The sequence below is a fragment of the Schistocerca serialis genome, chromosome 5 (assembly GCF_023864345.2).
Source record: "Schistocerca serialis cubense isolate TAMUIC-IGC-003099 chromosome 5, iqSchSeri2.2, whole genome shotgun sequence".
In the NCBI taxonomy this organism is placed as follows: Eukaryota; Metazoa; Arthropoda; class Insecta; order Orthoptera; family Acrididae; genus Schistocerca; species Schistocerca serialis.
The window spans coordinates 1,413,445-1,432,722 of record NC_064642.1 but is presented as its reverse complement, the minus strand read 5'-3'; the positions used below and the strand labels follow the sequence as shown (position 1 = coordinate 1,432,722).

Sequence of the window (19,278 nt, the reverse complement as noted above, 5' to 3'; positions counted from 1 at the left end):
CGTCAACACTGACATTGGACTGTTGATGACCGGAAACATGTTGCTGGTCGGACAAGTCTCGTTTCAAACTATCGAGTGGGTGGACATGTATGAGTATGGAGACAATCTCATGAATCCATGGACCCTGCATGTGAACTGGTGAAGGTTCTGGTGTGGGGCATGTGGAGTTGAAGCTATATGGGACCCTTGATACATCTAGTTATGACTGTGACAGGTGACTTGTACATACGCACCCTGTCTGATCACCTGCATCCATTCATGTCCTTTATGCATTCCGATGGACTTGGGCAATTCCAGCAGGACAATGTGACACCCCATACATCCAGAATTGCTACCAGATTGGCTCCAGGAACACTTTTATAGTTTAAACACTTCCAATGGCCATGTCCACACCGTCGTACTCTTACAGATTTGTGGACAGCCCTGCAGTATTCGTGGTGTCAGTTCCCTCCAGCATTACTTCAGACATTATTGCAGTCCATGCCATGTCGTGTTGCAGCACTTCTGCATGCTCGCAGGGGCCCTAAACAATATTAGGCAAGTGTACCAGTTTCTTTGGCTCTCCAGCGTAAATACAGTCAATGGTGTGACATAATGAAAATCTTAAAAATTAATGTCAACTGATTTTAGACTCATGAATTCAATTGTATCATAAAAAGGTTTAATAAGCAAAATGCTTAATAACTTGCTTCTGAAGCTAGTTATGTGAGCTGACCAAGCAAAATATGGAAGTTTATTAAATATTCTTAAGCCATTGGTTAGATGGGAATTCCCTGTACTTACCAGCCTGCGCCTTGGTACATATAATTTTATTTTGAATCAAGTGTTACAGTGCTGTATGTTTTCACTCATTTTGAAATCTGCTACACTGTTTTCATGTACAGTCCCATGACACATATGTAGAGATTAATGACTGTTAATATGTGGAACTGTATAAACAATGGCCGGCAGTGTTCTGATCTCACCAGCATGACTCATTGCCCTTCCCACCTTCTGTTGAAGTTTTAGAATTTCACTGATGTGAGGAGAATGCCACCAATTCAGCAGTCCATACTCTTTATGTGTGACTGAAAGAGTCCAAAATAAATAACTCTTAAATATTCTTTTGTTACTAAGCCTCTCAGGTTCCACAATAAACAAGTCTCTTGAGATAATTTTGTGCCAGTGTGGTTGATGTGTGTTTTCTGTGTTAACTTAGAGTCTACATGAATTCCTAGAATTTTAACCACCTTCACCTCTACCTCTTTTGACAATTCTAGTATAATCAACTGGTTTTCAACAGGTCTGCATAGCAGTGTATTTGATGAGAACCAATTTAGTGCTGCTTCAATGCCATCTGGTATTATATATTGCAGAACTAATGTGTTCTCATGCTCAGCTAGCAAATTTGTGTCCTCAGCATAACAAGTAACAGTATTAAGAACACAGTGGAAGAAATCATTGACTATTGACTGCAATTATGAAAAAGTAGGGCCCAAGGACAGAATGTTATGGGATTCCTGACTTAACTTCTTGCACATGTGGGTGCCTGTTTCTGACAGATACAAACTGTTTGCTATTGGTTAGGTATGGTACAATTACTGCCAGTGCAGAGCCTTGTGCACCATATAATTTGAGTTTAGCAAGTAAGATATCATGAGAAATACAGCCAAATGCCTTACTTAAATCACACAAAAGAAGTGAAGCTTTATTTTTAATCTCAAAGGCTGTTATTGCTTCATTCACAATTGAGAGAACAGCAGTAGTTGTACTTCTTCCCTTGTGGAAGCCAAATTTACATTTAGAAAGGAGATTATGTGACTCAAAGTAGTTGTTTAGTGGGTTATAAATAAGAGATTCGAATATTTGGGAGAGAATAGGAATTATAGTAAGTAGGCAGTAATTTTTTAAATTGCCTTGTCCCATTTTTTGTACTTTGGAATAACTTTTGATATTTTTAGTTTTGTAGGAAATACTCCAAACTCTAGACACCTGTTAAAAAGAAAGGTTAATGGTTCACTAATTATATGCACTGTTTTTCTAATTATGTAATTGGATAACCAGGAATAGTCAGTTAGTTAGTTAGTTAGTTACATTGGTCAATCTCGTGGTAACTGTTATGATGTGGAACATGTCCATTGTAATCTACCCCTCCTTCACATCATTTGTTGATTGTCGCTGACATAATTAACTCTTTTAATAAACTTTGAGAGAATTAAAGATTTACAATAAACTTTTTACTTATCTTCTTTCTTGTAGTTGGCTGCAGTTCTTCATGTTTTGGGGGCTGATTCTTGAAACTGAAATTTTTGATATTGTGTGTTCTCATGGTTCTAATTGATGTAAATAATGCTGAAGTATTGACTGAGTAGTAATTCCTATTTCTGTAATTTTTATTCTTTCACATTTTCCTATGTCACACTGTCTTTACAATTTCCACTTCAAAACCAAAAATTACATTGTTATTGCCAAAAACAAAAACTCATCCAGTCACAACAGAAGTATGCCCACTACTAATCCACTCTGTGTGTGGTACTAACCTCCACCAATTTATATCATTATTCTATAAATGAATCCAGTAATAAATTTAATAATTAGTGTCAGGTTGTGTAATTAATAATAGGAATTTCAAGTGTGCCAGATATTTCATAATTTCAAATATTTCTAAAAAAAGGCAATTTTAACTATACATACAGAGCTAGTACATATCAATTGTAAAAATGAAAATAAAGTAATTTATTTTTATGTATTATAGCCTGAAATATACATTATGTACAAAATCATGTGAAATTCTTTTAGAAAAACAGCTGAGATAATATTACCCTGTTTAAAAAGTTGCAATTATCTTTGGTATCGCCTACGTTTGTTGAGGAAAAGTAATGTTAGAGAGGAATGTCCCTTTACACTATACACTTGGAGTTTGAGAACTTTGTTACTACTTATGTAATTTCAGTGGGTGTGTTTGTCCTCCATTTAAAGCCGCAGTTCCCATGTTGGTGTTCCTTAATTAGATCAGTTGAAAAAACATAAGCTTTAACCAGGCCAAGAGCTATGTTATGTTCATGAAATGTGTAATGCTCTTGTACAACAATTTTCCACGCAGCTTTGCACTTATTTGGAGCATGTTCTGTGTACCTTCCACGCACTGCACTTTTTGGCGTTCAAGCTCACTTATGTAAGTTCTCTTAATTTGAGATAAGCTTTGTACAGTTCATCCTTCTGCTCAGTTCCATATTTAGGAGAAGTTTTATACAGGGTGTATATAAAGTCCGTGAACACTTTCAATTATTTATTGCATGAGAACCAAACGTGGTACAGATATCATACATATGTCATTTTGAAGAGAAACCCTCAAAGTTTTATTTCATGTATGCCGCCACAGCGTAATTCAGTAATTTGCTGATAGTCAGTGCTAGTCACAAACATGGCAAGTTCAGGTGAGGAGCGAGCTTCAAGCTTTCTGTGTGTTGGTGTTCTGACAAAAACCCATCATCATGAATTTGTTGTGCTGATGGTAAATGGCCTTCCTTGTTGGTGACTTCTTATTGTACTTGGTTCTAAACATCCGCTGAACAGCTGTAACACTCTTCTTGTTGTCAGACACCAACACACAGAAAGCTCACACTGCACCTGAACTTGCCATGTTTGCAACTAGCGTTGACTATTGGCAAATTACCAAACTACGCTGTGGTAGCTCACGTGGAAAAAAAATTTTCAGGGTTTCTCTTCAAGATGACGTATGTATGATATATGTACAAATTTTTGGTTCTTGTGCAATAAATAATTGAGAATGTTCTCAGACTTTATGTACACCCTGTACATATTGTACAAGGATAACTTATTTTGCTTAATATTGGTAAGGTCACCTGTGCAACACTTAATGTCCTTCTTTATGGTTTGCTTTTATGGCTGATTTTTATAAGAGCAGAACAAGTAGGCCACTGTTTTGGTTGGCAGGGGAGCCAACACCGTGTTACTAGAAGGAGGCCAAAAGGCACGCGTTTAAGCTCACGCAGGCTGGCGTGAGGTCTGGAACAGGACAAAGAAATTAGAATTTAGAAAAACGGACGTAGCTGGTGGAATACTTAACTTTAATCCATTAATGAAGAAGGTTGGTGTTGCCGGTACATGATTCACACTATCAATGGTAACTGATAATAGTGCCTTGCTAGATTGTAGCAAATGACGTAGCTGAAGGCTATGTTAAACTATTGTCTCGGCAAATGAGAGCGTATTTTGTCAGTGAACCTTTCCTAGCAAAGTCGGCTGTACAACTGGGGCAAGTGCTAGGAAGTCTCTCTAGACCTGCCGTGTGGCGGCGCTCGGTCTGCAATCACTGACAGTGGCGACACGCGGGTCCGACGTATACTAACGGACCGCGGCCAATTTAAAGGCTGCCACCTAGCAAGTGTGGTGTCTGGCGGTGACACCACAGCCACAAATCCAAATAAATTTTAAAGAAGTTCCCAAAATCAGTTTAAGTTTCATTTATTCCCATTTGATAATGGTATACACAGTCCTACATAATATTTCAGAGTTTCTGAATAATATAGTTTACTGTTTCTTCCTTCTGCCCTCTAACCCATTGTAATCCTCCCCCTCCTTCCTAACTCCTGCTATTGTCCACAATAAGAAAAGTCTTTCCTGAAGATTTGAGAGCAGTAAGATTACAATAATGCTAAGTAAACTAAAAAGTTGGCTCCAGTTCTTCTTGCCTAAGAGTCGGATTCTTGAAGCTGAAATTTTCACATTTTAGGTCCTAATGGCTGAACTGACCTAAATAATTTTGAAGATTGTTGCTGCAGGATTTTCGTTTCTACATTAGTATATTTTGTCATATTTTAGTATATCACACACATTAACAAAGCTGAAATTACATTGTTCACCCAAAATACAAAAATACGACTGATCACATCAGAGGCATGCTTACTACTCTTCACATTGTGGTGATAATGATATTCCAAAGGGCTCACAGTTTTTGCTGGCAAATAAATTTCTATTAATTTCAATTATTATTTCTTAAATGAATCTAGAAATAAATATAATAAACAGTACTAGATTGTGTAGTTAATAATAGAAATTTTAAGTGTGCCAAATAATTCTTAATTTCAAATGTTTATAAAAAAATAATTTTAACTGTGCAGTAGCCACCAGAAAGATCGTGGGAGGCGCACATCGGCACGGCGCGTCACGGACGGTAGTTGCTGCAAGTAAAGTCCCGTCCAGCAGAGGGCACGCAAGAATTCGGCCGCGCCCTCTGCCGGCAGAACAACAACAACTCAGGCAGCACGGGCCGTGCCCAGTCAGTTCACATCGGGCATGCCTGGCAGACAGTTCCCGGTATACACTATATGAAGTGCGGCAGGAAACGTGAACCGTGTTACTACACAACTGGCGATGTGTAGGGTCGTCCTTTCGCGTGTTGCATCGTTGTTCCGGTTTCGCAGCTTATCCATGGCACAGAGGATTTAGTGTGGGTTTTGGTTGAGCAGCAGACGGAGCTCATGGCAACCATGAAACAAGTGCTTCCGGCGTTGGATCTCCGCGCAGTCTGCTCCAGTGCCATTCCCTCCTCCCTTTCCCCCCTATGACGAGACGGCAGAGGATTGGGACGCATACGAACATCGCCTTTGGCAGCATTTCCAGGCGTTTCATGTTGCCGATGCGGAGGTATGTCGTGCTCTTTTGTTGTCTTGGATATCTCCCTCGCTGCATCAAGTTTTGCGGCAGCTCACACCGTTGCAGGAACCCTCGTCCTTGTCTTTTGACGCATTGTGTTCATTGCTGCCTTTATATTATCGCCGCCGCACACATGTTGTGGCAGCTAGGGTCGAGTTCTATCAATGCAAGCAGCAGCCCCATCAGTCTTACCGGGCGTGGGCCGCTACCCTGCACGGTATTAGTCGCAAGTGTCGTTTTGTCACGGAGCAGTCGCAAGAGTCGTACACCCACGTTATGGTACGCTACGTCATTGTTCGTTCGGCCTCTGATAGGGAGGTCCGGCAACGGGCCCTGCAGTTGGAAGACCCTTCCCTCGAGGAAGTCCTGTCCATTGCTCAATCGTATGAAGTCTCTCACGCCGCAGGTCAACAGCTGGAAGCGTGGTGTGATGTCACGGCGGTGCAGAGCAGTGCGGCTGCATCCACTGCGTCCGGGGTGGACGACGTGCGAGCGGTACAATCCGGCCGTTACGGCCGCTTCCGCACGGCGCGTAAACAGAGTTCCGGCCGCCGGCCCCTGTTACCCTCCTGTGCGTCGTGCTATATACATCATGATCAGTCAGAGTGACCCCAGCGTTGGGCCGTTTGTCACAAATGTAATAAAAAAGGACACATTGCTAAAGTTTGCCACTCAGCCTCAAAAGAATTGAAGGAAGCAGGTACAGAGGACATGGACGTTGACATTCAGGAAGTTTCATCGGGCCAGGCTCCTGACGCATCGGCCCACAAACTCTTTACCGAGGTGTCGGTTTGGTCGCACCGATTACACCTGCAAGGAGATACGGGCACAGCAGTTTCCTTGTTGAATGCACAAACTTACTCCGACCTTGGATCGCCCCCATTGGCGCCAGTTTACCGGCGTCTACGCGGCTATGGTAAACAGTTCATTCCCCTACTGGGTCAATTCACTAACGACGTTACTTACAAATCAGTCACTCGGCCTCTTACTTTTATTGTTGTCAGTGATGTGAACTCCGCTAACCTTTTTGGATTCGATGCCTTTCAAGCTTTCGGTTTATCTATCGCAGACACCATACAGTTGGTCTCCGACGACATTCCCTATCAATCATTTGAATCTTTGATCTCTGACTTTCAGGATATCTTTGAGCAGGGCCTGGGACGTGTTTCAGACTTTGAAGCTCACTTAACGTTGAAGGTGTCAGCTCGCCCGTGTTTTCTATGCGCGAGGCAGATCCCATTGGCTCTCCGCCCTCAGGTAAAAGCAGAGCTCAACCGGCTGACAGCCCTCGGGGTCATTCTTCCCACTTCTTCTAGTGAGTGGGCTTCGCCCCTCTTTATTGTCAGGACACCCTCGGAAAATTACGTCTTTTTGGCGATTTCAAGGCCACCATTAATTCCCAATTGGTGGTGGACACCTATTCCTTGCCTCGTTCTGATGAATTGTTCTCCGTCATTGCGGGAGGCCAATATTTTTCGAAAATCTATCTTTTGGAGGCTTATCATCAGGTACCACTTGATGAGGACTCCAAACGACTGGCGGTCGTCAACACCCCATTTGGCCTTTACCAATACTAGCGGTTGGCCTTCGGAATATCCAGTGCCCCGGCGATATTTCAGCGTTATCTTGAGCATGTCACGTCGACAATCTCTCATTGTATTAATTACCTGGACGATATAATTGTCACAGGCCACAGCACGAAGGAACACTTGCACAACCTTCGAACCCTCTTTCTCAAATTCAGGTCTGTGGGCCTGCGTAAGTCGAACTTCTTTCAACCGTCCATTGAGTATGTGGGCTACACCATCTCTCGGCACGACGTCCAGCCGCTACAAAGTTTGGTCCAAGGTATCGTCGACCTTCCACAGCCCACTTCACTGAAGGAGTTACAAGCTTTTTTAGTCAAGATTGCCTATTACCACTGGTTCATTCCCAGGGTTTCCACCATAGCCCGCCCCCTGTACTGCCTTCTGTGCAAGGGTGTTCCTTTTGATTGGTCGCCGGCATGTGAGCGAGCGTTCACCTTGTTGAAGGGCCTCCTCATGTCAGCGCCTTGTTTGGCTACTTTTGTCCCCAATAAGCCGTTAGTTCTCGCTACAGATGCTTCGCAATATGGGGTGCTGGCGGTCCTGGTCCATCGCAATGTGGATGGCTCTGAGCAGCCACTGGCATTTGCGTCTAAAACTCTTAGTCCCGTGCAGGCCCATTACTCCCAGGTGGAAAAAGAGGCTATGGCCATTGTCTATGCTGTTACCAAGTTTCACCCTTTCTTGTATGGCACGAAGTTTCAGTTAATCATTGACCATAAGCCATTAATATCGTTATTTGGCCCTGCCTCTCAGATCCCGGATAGAGCAGCCCACAGACTGCAGCGCTGGGCCTTGTTCCTCTCTAAGTACCATTATGACATTCATTTTCACACTACCGGACAGCATGCCAACGCCGACGCTCTTTCCCGTCTTCCGGTGGGCGCGGATCCTAAGTTCGATTGGGAGGAGATTATGTGTTTTCATTTGGATGTGGCGTCCCGCCAAGCGGTTGATGGCTTCCCTATCACTAGCTCTAGAGTCGCCAGGGAAACGGCAGCTGACCCAGTTCTCCGGCAAGTAGTTCGCCTCGTTCAGCAGGGGTGGTCGTCCCAACCTCCAGGCTGGGCCTAGGACCCTCTTCGTAATTATTTTGTTCTACAAGACCGCCTCTCAGTCTTGGAAGATGTTCTCCTTCTGGCTACCGATGATACAGCTCCTCGTGTGGTTGTTCCTGCAAGTTTGCGAAGGGAGATCCTGACGTTATTACATGAGGGGCACTGGGGTGTTTCCCATACTAAAACCTTGGCTTGCAGACATGTGTACTGGCCCAGTATTGACAGAAATTGAGCACTTGGTGGCCACCTGTTCCCAGTGTGCGAGCCAACAGGCGTCTCCCAGGTCAGCGTTCTCTTCATGGCCACCTGCAACCCAGGCATGGGAACATGTTCACATAGATTTTGCCGGCCCGTTTCTCAATGGCTTTTGGCTCATTGTCATTGATGCTTATTCCCGATTCCCATATGTGGTTCACTGCTCCTCAATGGCTTCAGAAGTTGCAACCCAGGCACTAGCAAAAATCTTTTCTGTGGAAGGTCTGCCAGTCACTCTGGTATCGGACAGTGGACCTCAGTTTATTTCGCAGACGTTCCAGGATTTTTGTAGGCGCTTCAGTATTCGGCACATTTGCTCTCCCCCCTTTCATCCACAATCGAATGGGGAAGCCGAGCACATGGTGCGCACATTTATGACACAGATGAAAAAGTATGTGCACGAATTTCCTGTGGTGGAGGCATTGACGTTTTTCCTGACGGCATACCGGACCACACTGATGGGAGAATGCAGCCCCGCAGAGCTCCTCCACGGGCGCCAACCTAGGACTCTGCTGCACCTCCTCTGGCCTGGTCCTCGCCAGTCTTTGCAAAACGGGGTACCCGGCTTTCCACCGGGTATGTCGGTCTGGGCACGTGGGTTTGGTCGGAATCCACATTGGATACCGGCAGTGGTCCTGTGTCGCAATGGCCACCGGCTCTATACCTTGCAGGCAGGAGACCGTGAGGTACGTCATCACCAAAATCACCTACATCCGCGTTTGGGCACCCACCCTCCAACACCTCGGGTGCCGGCTTCCCCATTGCCAGCACCTGTGTTGTTTTCTCAGGGGATGCTACCGCCCCTCCCACCTGTGACTCCGCCACACTGCGATGGTTCTCAGCCTTGGCAGCCTCCAGTAGCTCCAGCACCGGCATCGCCATTGTTAGAGATGCCCCGGTGAGAGCAGGCCCCCCTCGCATGCCCAGTTTCCCAGGAGGCTGGTTCACCTGTGGTCGTCCCTTCCCCATCGTCCCCACCACTGGGTCTCGCCCCTCCCGAGGTGGACCGGGATCTGGAGTATGACGGCTTGTCGCCTGTTCTGTCCCGGGTTCCGGTGGTGGGACGACAGGGGCCTCTTTGTGTGGGTCACTTCCAACCGTATTCGAAGGTTCCGGCTCGAGGGTTGGCAGATCCCCCTGATTCCAGCCTTCCAATGGACATGGAGGTCATCGCTACTGCACGATGCTCCACCTTCCGACGCTGTGGATCACAGTGGCTTCACCCCCCAAAGGAGGAGTGCAGTAGCCACCAGAAAGATCGTGGGAGGCGCACATCAGCACAGCACATCATGGACAGTAGTTGCCGCAAGAAAAAGTCCCGTCCACCAGAGGGCATGCAAGAATTTGGCCACGCCCTCTGGCGGCAGAACAACAACAACTCAGACAGCACAGGCCGTGCCCAGTCAGTTCACATCGGGCATGCCTGGCAGACAGTTCCTGGTATACACTATGTGAAGTGTGACAGAAAACGTGAATCGTGTTACTACAAACTGTAGATTCAGAGCTAGCACTCATTGATTGTATCATCGGAAATAAAGTAATTCCTTTTCATAAATTTTAGCTTGAAATATAACATACTGTGTATAAAGTTACATGGAAGTTTTCAGAAAAGAAGCTGAGATAATATTGATTTGCCCAAAATTCAAAAAATAACACTTGTTTTAACAACTACTGTCGAGGAAAAGTGATGATAGAGGAGGATGTCCCATTACACCATGTCACCTTTTCCTTAGCATTGGCACCTGTGTTAGAGGGGAGTCCATCAGTTTTGTTGTGGTTACATCCAAGGAGTATTGGATCATGGTCTGCAAGTGCCCCACCAACTATACTGATAGTGTACAAATCCCTTTCAAAGTTGTTACCTATACATGCTCCATCATGTGTGGCATTTCTGTTGCTGCAATATACAGGAAGAGTCAAAAAGGACTTTACAGTTTTTGAATGATATAGAAACTGGTCATGTAATCACAGTTATGACCACATCATCTAATAAATCATGTAATAAATGGTCACCTCTCAGATCATTTAGGCCAAACACTAATGTTAAAATGTAATACCAAATTCAAACCAAGAAAAATGTACGAGCACAGGTGAATATTATCTGCAAACAACATTGCAACATTAAGACACAATTTAAGCCAGGAATCATGGGAATCAGTTATGACTACCATTGGGGTCAACAACAAATGGAATATGTTCACAGCAATTATGACAGAGCACTTAAATAGAGATGTGCTGTTAAAAAAAGTAAGTAGACAGAAAAATCAACCTTCAAAATGAAAACCTGTGCCATTATATTTTGAAACAAAAGATCTGAAAGAAAAAATGGAAAACATGAATACCTTACACAGACTGACTAACTCAGAGTTACATAAAGAACTCTACACCATCCAGATCCCTCCCCACAGTACCAGCTTGCCTGAATTGGGTGAACGAGAATTGTCCTTACAACACATCCTTTCTTCCTGCAGTTCTCTTGGCCCCAGTCTCTGCTAGCCCCCTGCCCCACACCAACCTCCCCCATGCGCTAGACCCCTGATTTGTCTCATCCTGAACCCATGCCTTCTTCTCCCCAGGCTACCCCTTCCTCTGTTCTATCACCCTCTCTCTGTTCTGTCACCATCATTGTCCTAGTGTGGTGTATGAACTCACCAGCACCAGTGTCCACGTTGCATCCCTATCCCATGCTTCTGCTGCATCTCTCCTTCTGCTCAGAGGTGGTTTTGATGTCAGCACAGTGATGCAAGTCAAGTGTCTGCTTACTTCATGGACTGTTTTTCCTTCTGTGGCTTTTTGATTATATGTGAGTGTGACTGTGTACTCAAGCTTGAAAAGGAATTGTCTGAAAGTTAGCAAAGTTCTCAGTTTTGGATGACTCAACACATCTACTGTTTAATGAGGTGTTACCTTAACTCCATGGGTAGCAACATATTTACAAACTACAAACAAGGAATAATGCTGTAACACTACTTAATTTTTTTTCAGACACACTTTGCGGTGCAGAGCAAGAGGCAGTTGAATCAGCAACTGCAGAAGACATAACGCTGAACAAAGAAATAGCCCCATGTAAGTTATTAACTGTCATTGTTCACTAACACACATGTTTAAACTGTACACTAATGATATATTTGGAAAAAAGTATATGGCACTGTTTTAATCATATCAGTCTTTCACATGTCTTATATAATACTGCAATTCTTATATTCACCATTTAGTATTTTCATACCACATACAACCAACACTTGCTGTCATATGGACCTCAATTCTTCTTGTGTTACAGTATTTATCTTCTGATACTGTGACTGTCAAAGATTTTAATTACCGTGAGGGTAAAGTGAAAATACTCAGCACGGCACAGAGATGGTTTTGGTGTCAGCACAGTAATGCGAGTGAAGTATCTACTTGCTCCATGGAATGTTTTTTCTTATGTGGCTTTTTGATACACATATTTAGTGTGGACTGGAACACTGTACAATCATAAAATACCTTTTTTACGTTTTATCACTAATAGAAATTCGTGACAATTGATAATTATACAGGGTGATCAAAAAGTCAGTATAAATTTGAAAACTTAATAAACCACGGAATAAAGTAGATAGAGAGGTAAAAATTGACACACTTGCTTGGAATGACATGGGGTTTTATAAGAACAAAAAAAAAAAAAAAAGTTCACAAAATGTCCAACAGATGGCGCTGGACAGTAAAACGTCAGTGACTGCGCATGACAAACATGCATAAAAGGATCTGTAATGAGAGAGAGAATCAGATGCACCAGCAGTCGCAGCATGTTGACATTACCTGAAAAGGCGCTTTTAGTCAAGCTGTATTATCAGAATGGGGAATGTGCTAGTTCAGCATTACGATCCTATCGCCATAGGAAGGGGATTCGAAAGGGTGAAGGTCCATTGACAAATGCAGCTGTGGCGTGAATGATTTCGAAGTTCGAAGCCACAGGTTGTTTAGATGATAGACCCCATAGTGGCCGACTGAGCACAAGGCGTAATGCTGCTGAGACAGTTCAGCAAGAAATGGAGACTGTAGCGGGTTCGTCTATGCACCGGGAAGTCAGCACTCGTCCAGTCGCACGTTGCACCGGCATTCCATACACTACTGTTTGGTTGGCACTTAGTCTTACCCTCCGATGCTATCCGTACAAAATACATCGGCATCATGAACTGGTACCTGGCGATTTAGTGAAGTGGAGGGGATTTGTGGTGTGGGCGTTTCAAAAGATGGCAGAAGATGACGATTAGTTGAGTAATGTGTTGTGGACTGACGAAGCTCATTTCATGCTCCAAGGGTCTGTCAATGCCCACAACCACAGGATTTGGGCTACCGAAAATCTTAGAACTGTCGTGGAAACTACATTGCATGACGAGAAAGTCATGATATGGGTTGGATTTACCACATCTACCGTTATTGGGCCTTTTTTCTTCGAGAAAATGCATGATTCTGGTCTTGTAACTGCTACCGTGATGGGTGAGAGGTACGCCAATATATTACAGAATCGCATCATCCCCAGCCTGGCTGATAAACACCTGCTGGAATGTACTATGTTTACGCAGGATGGCACTCCACCCCACATTGCTAGATGCGTGAAAGATCTCTTGTGCGCATCGTGTGGTAATGATCATGTGCTCAGCCACCATGTCATGCTTGGCCTCCCAGGTCCCCAGACCTCAGTCTGTATGATTATTGGCTTTGGGGTTACCTGAAGTCGCAAGTGTATCATGATTGACCGACATCTCTAGGGATGCTGAAAGACAACATCCGACGCCAATGACTCACCATAACTCTGGACGTGCTTTACAGTGCTGTTCACAGCATTATTCCTTGACTACAGCTATTGCTGAGGAATGATGGTGGACATGTTGAGCATTTCCTGTAAATAACATCATCTTTGCTTTGTCTTACTTTGTTATGCTAATTATTGCTATTCTGATCAGATGAAGCGCCATCTGTCAGACATTTTTTAAATTTGTATTTTTTTGGTTCTAATAAAACCCCATGTCATTCCAAGCATGTGTGTCATTTTGTACCTCTCTATCTACATTATTCCGTGATTTATTCAGTTCTCAAATTTATTCTGCCTTCTTGATCACCCGGAACATAGAAATTGCTAGCAGGCCACTACAGAAATAGAAAAGTCACACATGTAGCACAATACCAGTGATAATGTATAAGAAACAGCAGGCTAGTTATTGACATTACCATATTATATTGTAGCTGATAAATTACTTTCTCAGAGAATAGGTGTGTGACTAACCATAGATTCAGTGTTCATTTGAAGGTTTGTTCTGATAAATCTTGTACAGTTTATGGAAGCTTATTAAATAATTTGTGCTGTGTGAGTCCATAGTTGCTACATGATCTGGACAGTCTGCAGTATGGAGTATAAATGCATCTATTGCTTCTTGTGTAGTAACAAGTACATTTCCTCTGCATTTTGCTTTTGGTAGCTTCCTTTTTGTGTAAATTAAAACATAGTACTCTTACAAGATTTTATGTATATGCTTTTTGCTTCACAAAGCACAGTTTCACAATGTGCCTTGTATGAAGAGCCAATAATTACACTAATAGCTTTCTTTTGTGGTGTTAAGATGTCATGCACACATCTAGAGTTTCCCCATAAAATTATACTGCATAAAGTTATTCTCTGGAAAAATGAAAAATAAGATGTTCTAAAACTTATTTCAGGTACACAGTTCACAAGTCATGTTAACGAATAAGCTGCTCTCAATAACTTACCACTAATATATTGCACATGTTGGCCCCAGGATAATTTATCATCTAAATACACCCATAAAGACTTAACATAGCATTGATCTTCTGATGGAAGATAAAAATCCCACTTCCCAAGAGGTAAGTGAGATTTTAGCCACATATGTAATAGCTCTCTGCAGTAGGGTATTTTCCCAGATAGACTGAAGTATGCCATTGTTAAACCACTGCATAAAAAAGGGGATATGTCTGATGTCAACAACTACCACCCAATCTCTCTTCCGATTGCCTTATCCAAAATTCTTGAAAAAGTAATGTATTGTACAGTAGATTCACACCTTTGTAAAAATAAAGTTTTAACAAAATGTCAGTTTGGTTTCCAGAAAGGTTTTTCAATGCTATATATACTTTCACAAATGAAATATTAAATGCTCTGAGTAACCGGAAGTCACCCATTGGGATTTACTGTGATTTTTCAAAGGCTTTTGATTGTGTAAATCATGGAATACTTCTAGATAAGCTCAAGTACTGTGGTATGAATGGCACAGTGCTCAAATGGTTTAAATCATACCTAACTGGAAGAGTGCAGAAAGTTGAAATAAGCAGTTCACATAATATGCAAAAAACTCGTGATTTCTCAAACTGGGGAACAATCAAGAATGGGGTGCTGCAAGGTTCGGTCTTGGGTCCTCTGCTGTTCTTAATATATATTAATGACTTGCCATTCTGTATTCACGAAGATGCGAAGCTGGTACTTTTTGCCGATGATACAAGTATAGCTATCACACCCAACAGACAAGAAATAACTGATGAAATTGTAAACAATATTTTTCAGAAAATCATTAAGTGGTTCTCTGCAAATGGGCTCTCATTAAACTTTGACAAACACAGTATATACAGTTCCACACAGTAAATGGAATGACACCATTAACAAATATAGACTTCGATCAGAAATCGGTAGCTAAGGTAGAATATTCAAAATTTCTAGGTGTATGCATTGATGAGGGGTTGAACTGGAAAAAACACACTGAAGATCTGCAGAAACATTTGAGTTCAGCTACTTATACTATTAGGGTCACTGCAAATTTTGGCGATATACATCTCAGTAAATTAGCTTACCATGCCTATTTTCATTCTCTGCTTTCATATGGCATCATATTCTGGGGTAATTCATCATTGAGTAAAAGAGTGTTCATTTCACAAAAGCATGTAATCAGAATAATTGCTGGACCTCATCCCAGATCATCCTGCAGACACTTATTCACCCTTAGCCTCACAATATTCACTTATGAAATTTGTTGTTAACAATCCGAACGAATTCAAAAGTAATAGCAGTGTACATGGCTACAGCACTAGGAGAAAGGATGATCTTCACTACTCAAGGTTAAATCTAACTTTGGCTCAGAAGGGCATAAATTATGCTGTCACAAAAGCCTTTGGTCACTTACCTAATAGCATCAAAAGTCTGACAGATAGCCATATAGCATTTAAAAGGAAATTAAAAGAATTTCTGAATGGCAACTCCTTCTACTCATTAGATGAATTTTTGGATGTAGTAAGTGGGTAATTTCCCCACCCCCCACCCCAAAAAAAAAGTGTCATGTAATATTTTGTGTAATGTAATATCTTGTATAGACACCTTTTATTAACCTGACATGTTCCACATCATTACGAAGTGTCGTATTCATGATCTATGGAACAAGTATTAATCTAATCTAATCTGTCTTTTAAACTGAAAACCACCTGCTGTGTTTTGTTTTCATTCAGCAAGAATAAATTTGCTTTTAACCAATAGGATGCTTGAGCAGTTTTCCCTGTCACGCAAGTTTTAAGGTTACTGAAATCATTACTACTGTGAAGGAAGGATGTATTATCTGCACCTAGAATTGTACTGGACTTAATAAATCATGCCAAGCCATTAATCATGTTTAAGAGCAGGATATTGTTAATTGATTTATAGTCTTTGGAATGGCTGTGTACTGATAATGTTGTGCGTAAAATAAGTTACTTTGATAGTTTAATGAGCTTAAGATAAACATATTATGGCATGTACATGTGGATTAGTAATTGCTCTCTGCAAGTAACTAAAAGTATGGCGATCTGTTGAAAGAACAGGGACATATTGTGTTTTGTAACTAACTTGTGCACAGTGGCCATTATCAGTTTGGAAAATTTGAATACTATTTACGAAATAAGAGAGGAAGCATGGAATAAACCATGTTCCTGTAACAAAACAGCAAGAAAAGGCATGAGTTGTGCAAAGTGTAAGAGGAAATTGCACTACTTAAGTGTAAATGCAACGAATAGAGTGAAAAACTGGAAATGCAGTGATTGCTTTTGTACTGAATGTGACGTTTTGCACGAAATCAAAACAGACCAGTTAAAAATGTGTGTGTGCGAAAAGTTAAAGAACGATCTCAGAATACTAAGAAAGGAACTTAAGTATTCGAAAATAATTACATGTGTACTAACAATCGAACTACAGAAGTGAGAATTGGCCAAGAAAGAAATGTGTAAAAACTACAGATTTGAGACGTCCAACATAAAGCATGATTCACAACACAGCGTGCATACCACAACACAAAATGCAGTTTGAAGAGGAAAGCAATCTAAGGGTGCAGCAATGAAAATGCAGACCTTTGCTCCTGAGAGTCAGTTAGTGAGTAGGAGACCCAAAATATTCGTTGCCTCTGATAGCCATAGCAGAGACTGTGCAAGGAACATTTTAAACTTAGCTTCAGATAAATATGATGTTGAAGGGAAGATGATACCAGGTTCCCCCACTAGTGCAATATTAAAAAAAATGCAGTGACGTGCATAAGCTGACAAATGAAGATTTCGCAGTTATTTGGGCAGAGGCTAATAATGTAGCAAAGAAAGAAGCCAGCTTGGCAATTCATTCACTACATAAAGCCTTGTCAGCATTACAAAATACAAATGTGATTGTAGTTGGTGTACCACACAGGCATGACCTGCCTGAATGGCCTTGTGTAAACCAAGAAATTCAGTCCACAAATGGGGAGAGGGAGGGGGGGGGGGAGTGTAGTGAAAGGCTTCCATAACACTTGTTTTATTAATACTCCTAGTAACAAGGAGCTATACACAGCACATGGACAGCACTTAAATGCAACTGATAAAGAACTAATTGCCACAAGAATTTGTGAATCAGTGGAAACAAACAGGGAAATGTACAAAACAGCAATATAACTTCAGCCTCGGATATAGAATCATTGCGAATTGCTACCGACACAACTCCAGCACAAATAACAACAGAATCCTTAAAATTAAATTCTGTGTGTGTGGAGAGGACAATTACTCAAGAAATAAACATACCCAAGAGAGCAGTACAAAAGTTAGAAGAAGCAGAAAATGATATAGGAAAGAAGACACCATATAAGAAGAGAGACCTACTTTCAAAAAGAAGAATAGCAATTCAAGCACAAGGAGTGAGAATGCCAACAGGTGGAATATGGCCGTCAACCTGAAGAAAGCAATCACAACCAAGGGACCAGGATTTTTGGTGGGATCAGCGGTGGTTTCACAGAAGAAAGCAGTTAACAAAGTGAGTCATCAATTGGATGAACAGGTATATGACTATCATAACACAGATGATCACACTGCATCAAGATTAAAGACATTAACTGAACCTACAACTTCAAATATAGAGTCAAATTGCTCCCAGAGGAATACTGGCAGAGACAAACTACTCACTTTTTTTACAAGTTAGCATATGTTGTACTAGAAATAAGATTTTAGCATTAGAACATACACTACTGGCCATTAAAATTGCTACACCAAGAAGAAATGCAGATGATAAATGGGTATTCATTGGACAAATATATTATACTAGAACTGACATGTGATTACATTTTCACGCAATTTTGGTGCATAGATCCTGAGAAATCAGTACCCGGAAGAACCACCTCTGGCCGTCATAACGGCCTTGATATGCCTGGGTATTGAGTCAAACACAGCTTGGATGGCATGTACAGGTACAGCTGCCCATGCAGCTTCAACACGATACCACAGTTCATCAGGAGTAGTGACTGGCGTATTGTGATGAGCCAGTTTCTCGGCCACCATTGACCAGATGTTTTCAATTGGTGAGAGATCTGGAGAATGTGCTGGCCAGAGCAGCAGTCGAACATTTTCTGTGTCCAGAAAGGCCCATACAGGACCTCAACATGTGGTTGTGCATTATCCTGCTGAAATGTAGGGTTTCGCAGGGATCGAATGAAGGGTGTAGCCATGGGTCGTAACACATCTGAAATGTAACGTCCACTGTTCAAAGTACTGTCAATGCGAACAAGAGGTGACCGAGACGTGTAACCAATGGCACCCCATACCATCACGCCGGGTGATACGCCAGTATGGCGATGACGAATACATGCTTCCAATATGCATTCACCGCGATGTCGCCAAACACGGACGCGAGCATCATGATGCTGTAAACAGAACCTGGATTCATCTGAAAAAAATTATGTTTTGCCATTCGTGCACCCAGGTTCATCATTGAGTAGACCATCACAGGCGCTGCTGTCTGTGACGCAGCATCAAGGGTCCACAGCCATGGTCTCTGAGCTGATAGTCCATGCTGCTGCAAACGTTGTCGAACTGTTCGTGCAGATGGCTTTTGTCTTGCAAACGTCCCCATCTGTTGACTCAGGGATTGAGACATGGCTGCACAATTCGTTACAGCCATGCAGATAAGATGCCTGTCATCTCAACTGCTAGTGATTCGAGGCCATTGAGATCCAGCACGGCATTCCATATTACCCTCCTGAACTAACTGATTCCATATTCTGCTAACAGTCATTGGATCTCGACCAACGCGAGCAGCAATGTCACGATACGATAAACCACAATTGCAATAGGCTACAATCCGACCTTTATCAAAGTCGGAAACGTGATGGAACACATTTCTCCTCTTTACACGAGGCATCACAACAACATTTCACCAGGCAACACTGGTCAACTGCTGTTTGTGTATGAGAGATCGG

The 19,278-nt window shown here is 42.3% G+C and overlaps 1 protein-coding gene across 2 annotated transcripts in view; it reads left to right on the top strand.

The window, feature by feature from the left end:
• Positions 1-19,278, top strand: part of LOC126481956 (sodium/potassium/calcium exchanger 3-like) — a 277,761-nt gene that overhangs the window by 196,811 nt on the left and 61,672 nt on the right. For both annotated transcript variants that reach the window (XM_050105915.1, XM_050105914.1), the window contains one exon: positions 11,543-11,623. In XM_050105915.1, the coding sequence (XP_049961872.1) occupies positions 11,543-11,623 (81 nt within the window). The remainder of the gene's footprint in view (positions 1-11,542; positions 11,624-19,278) is intronic.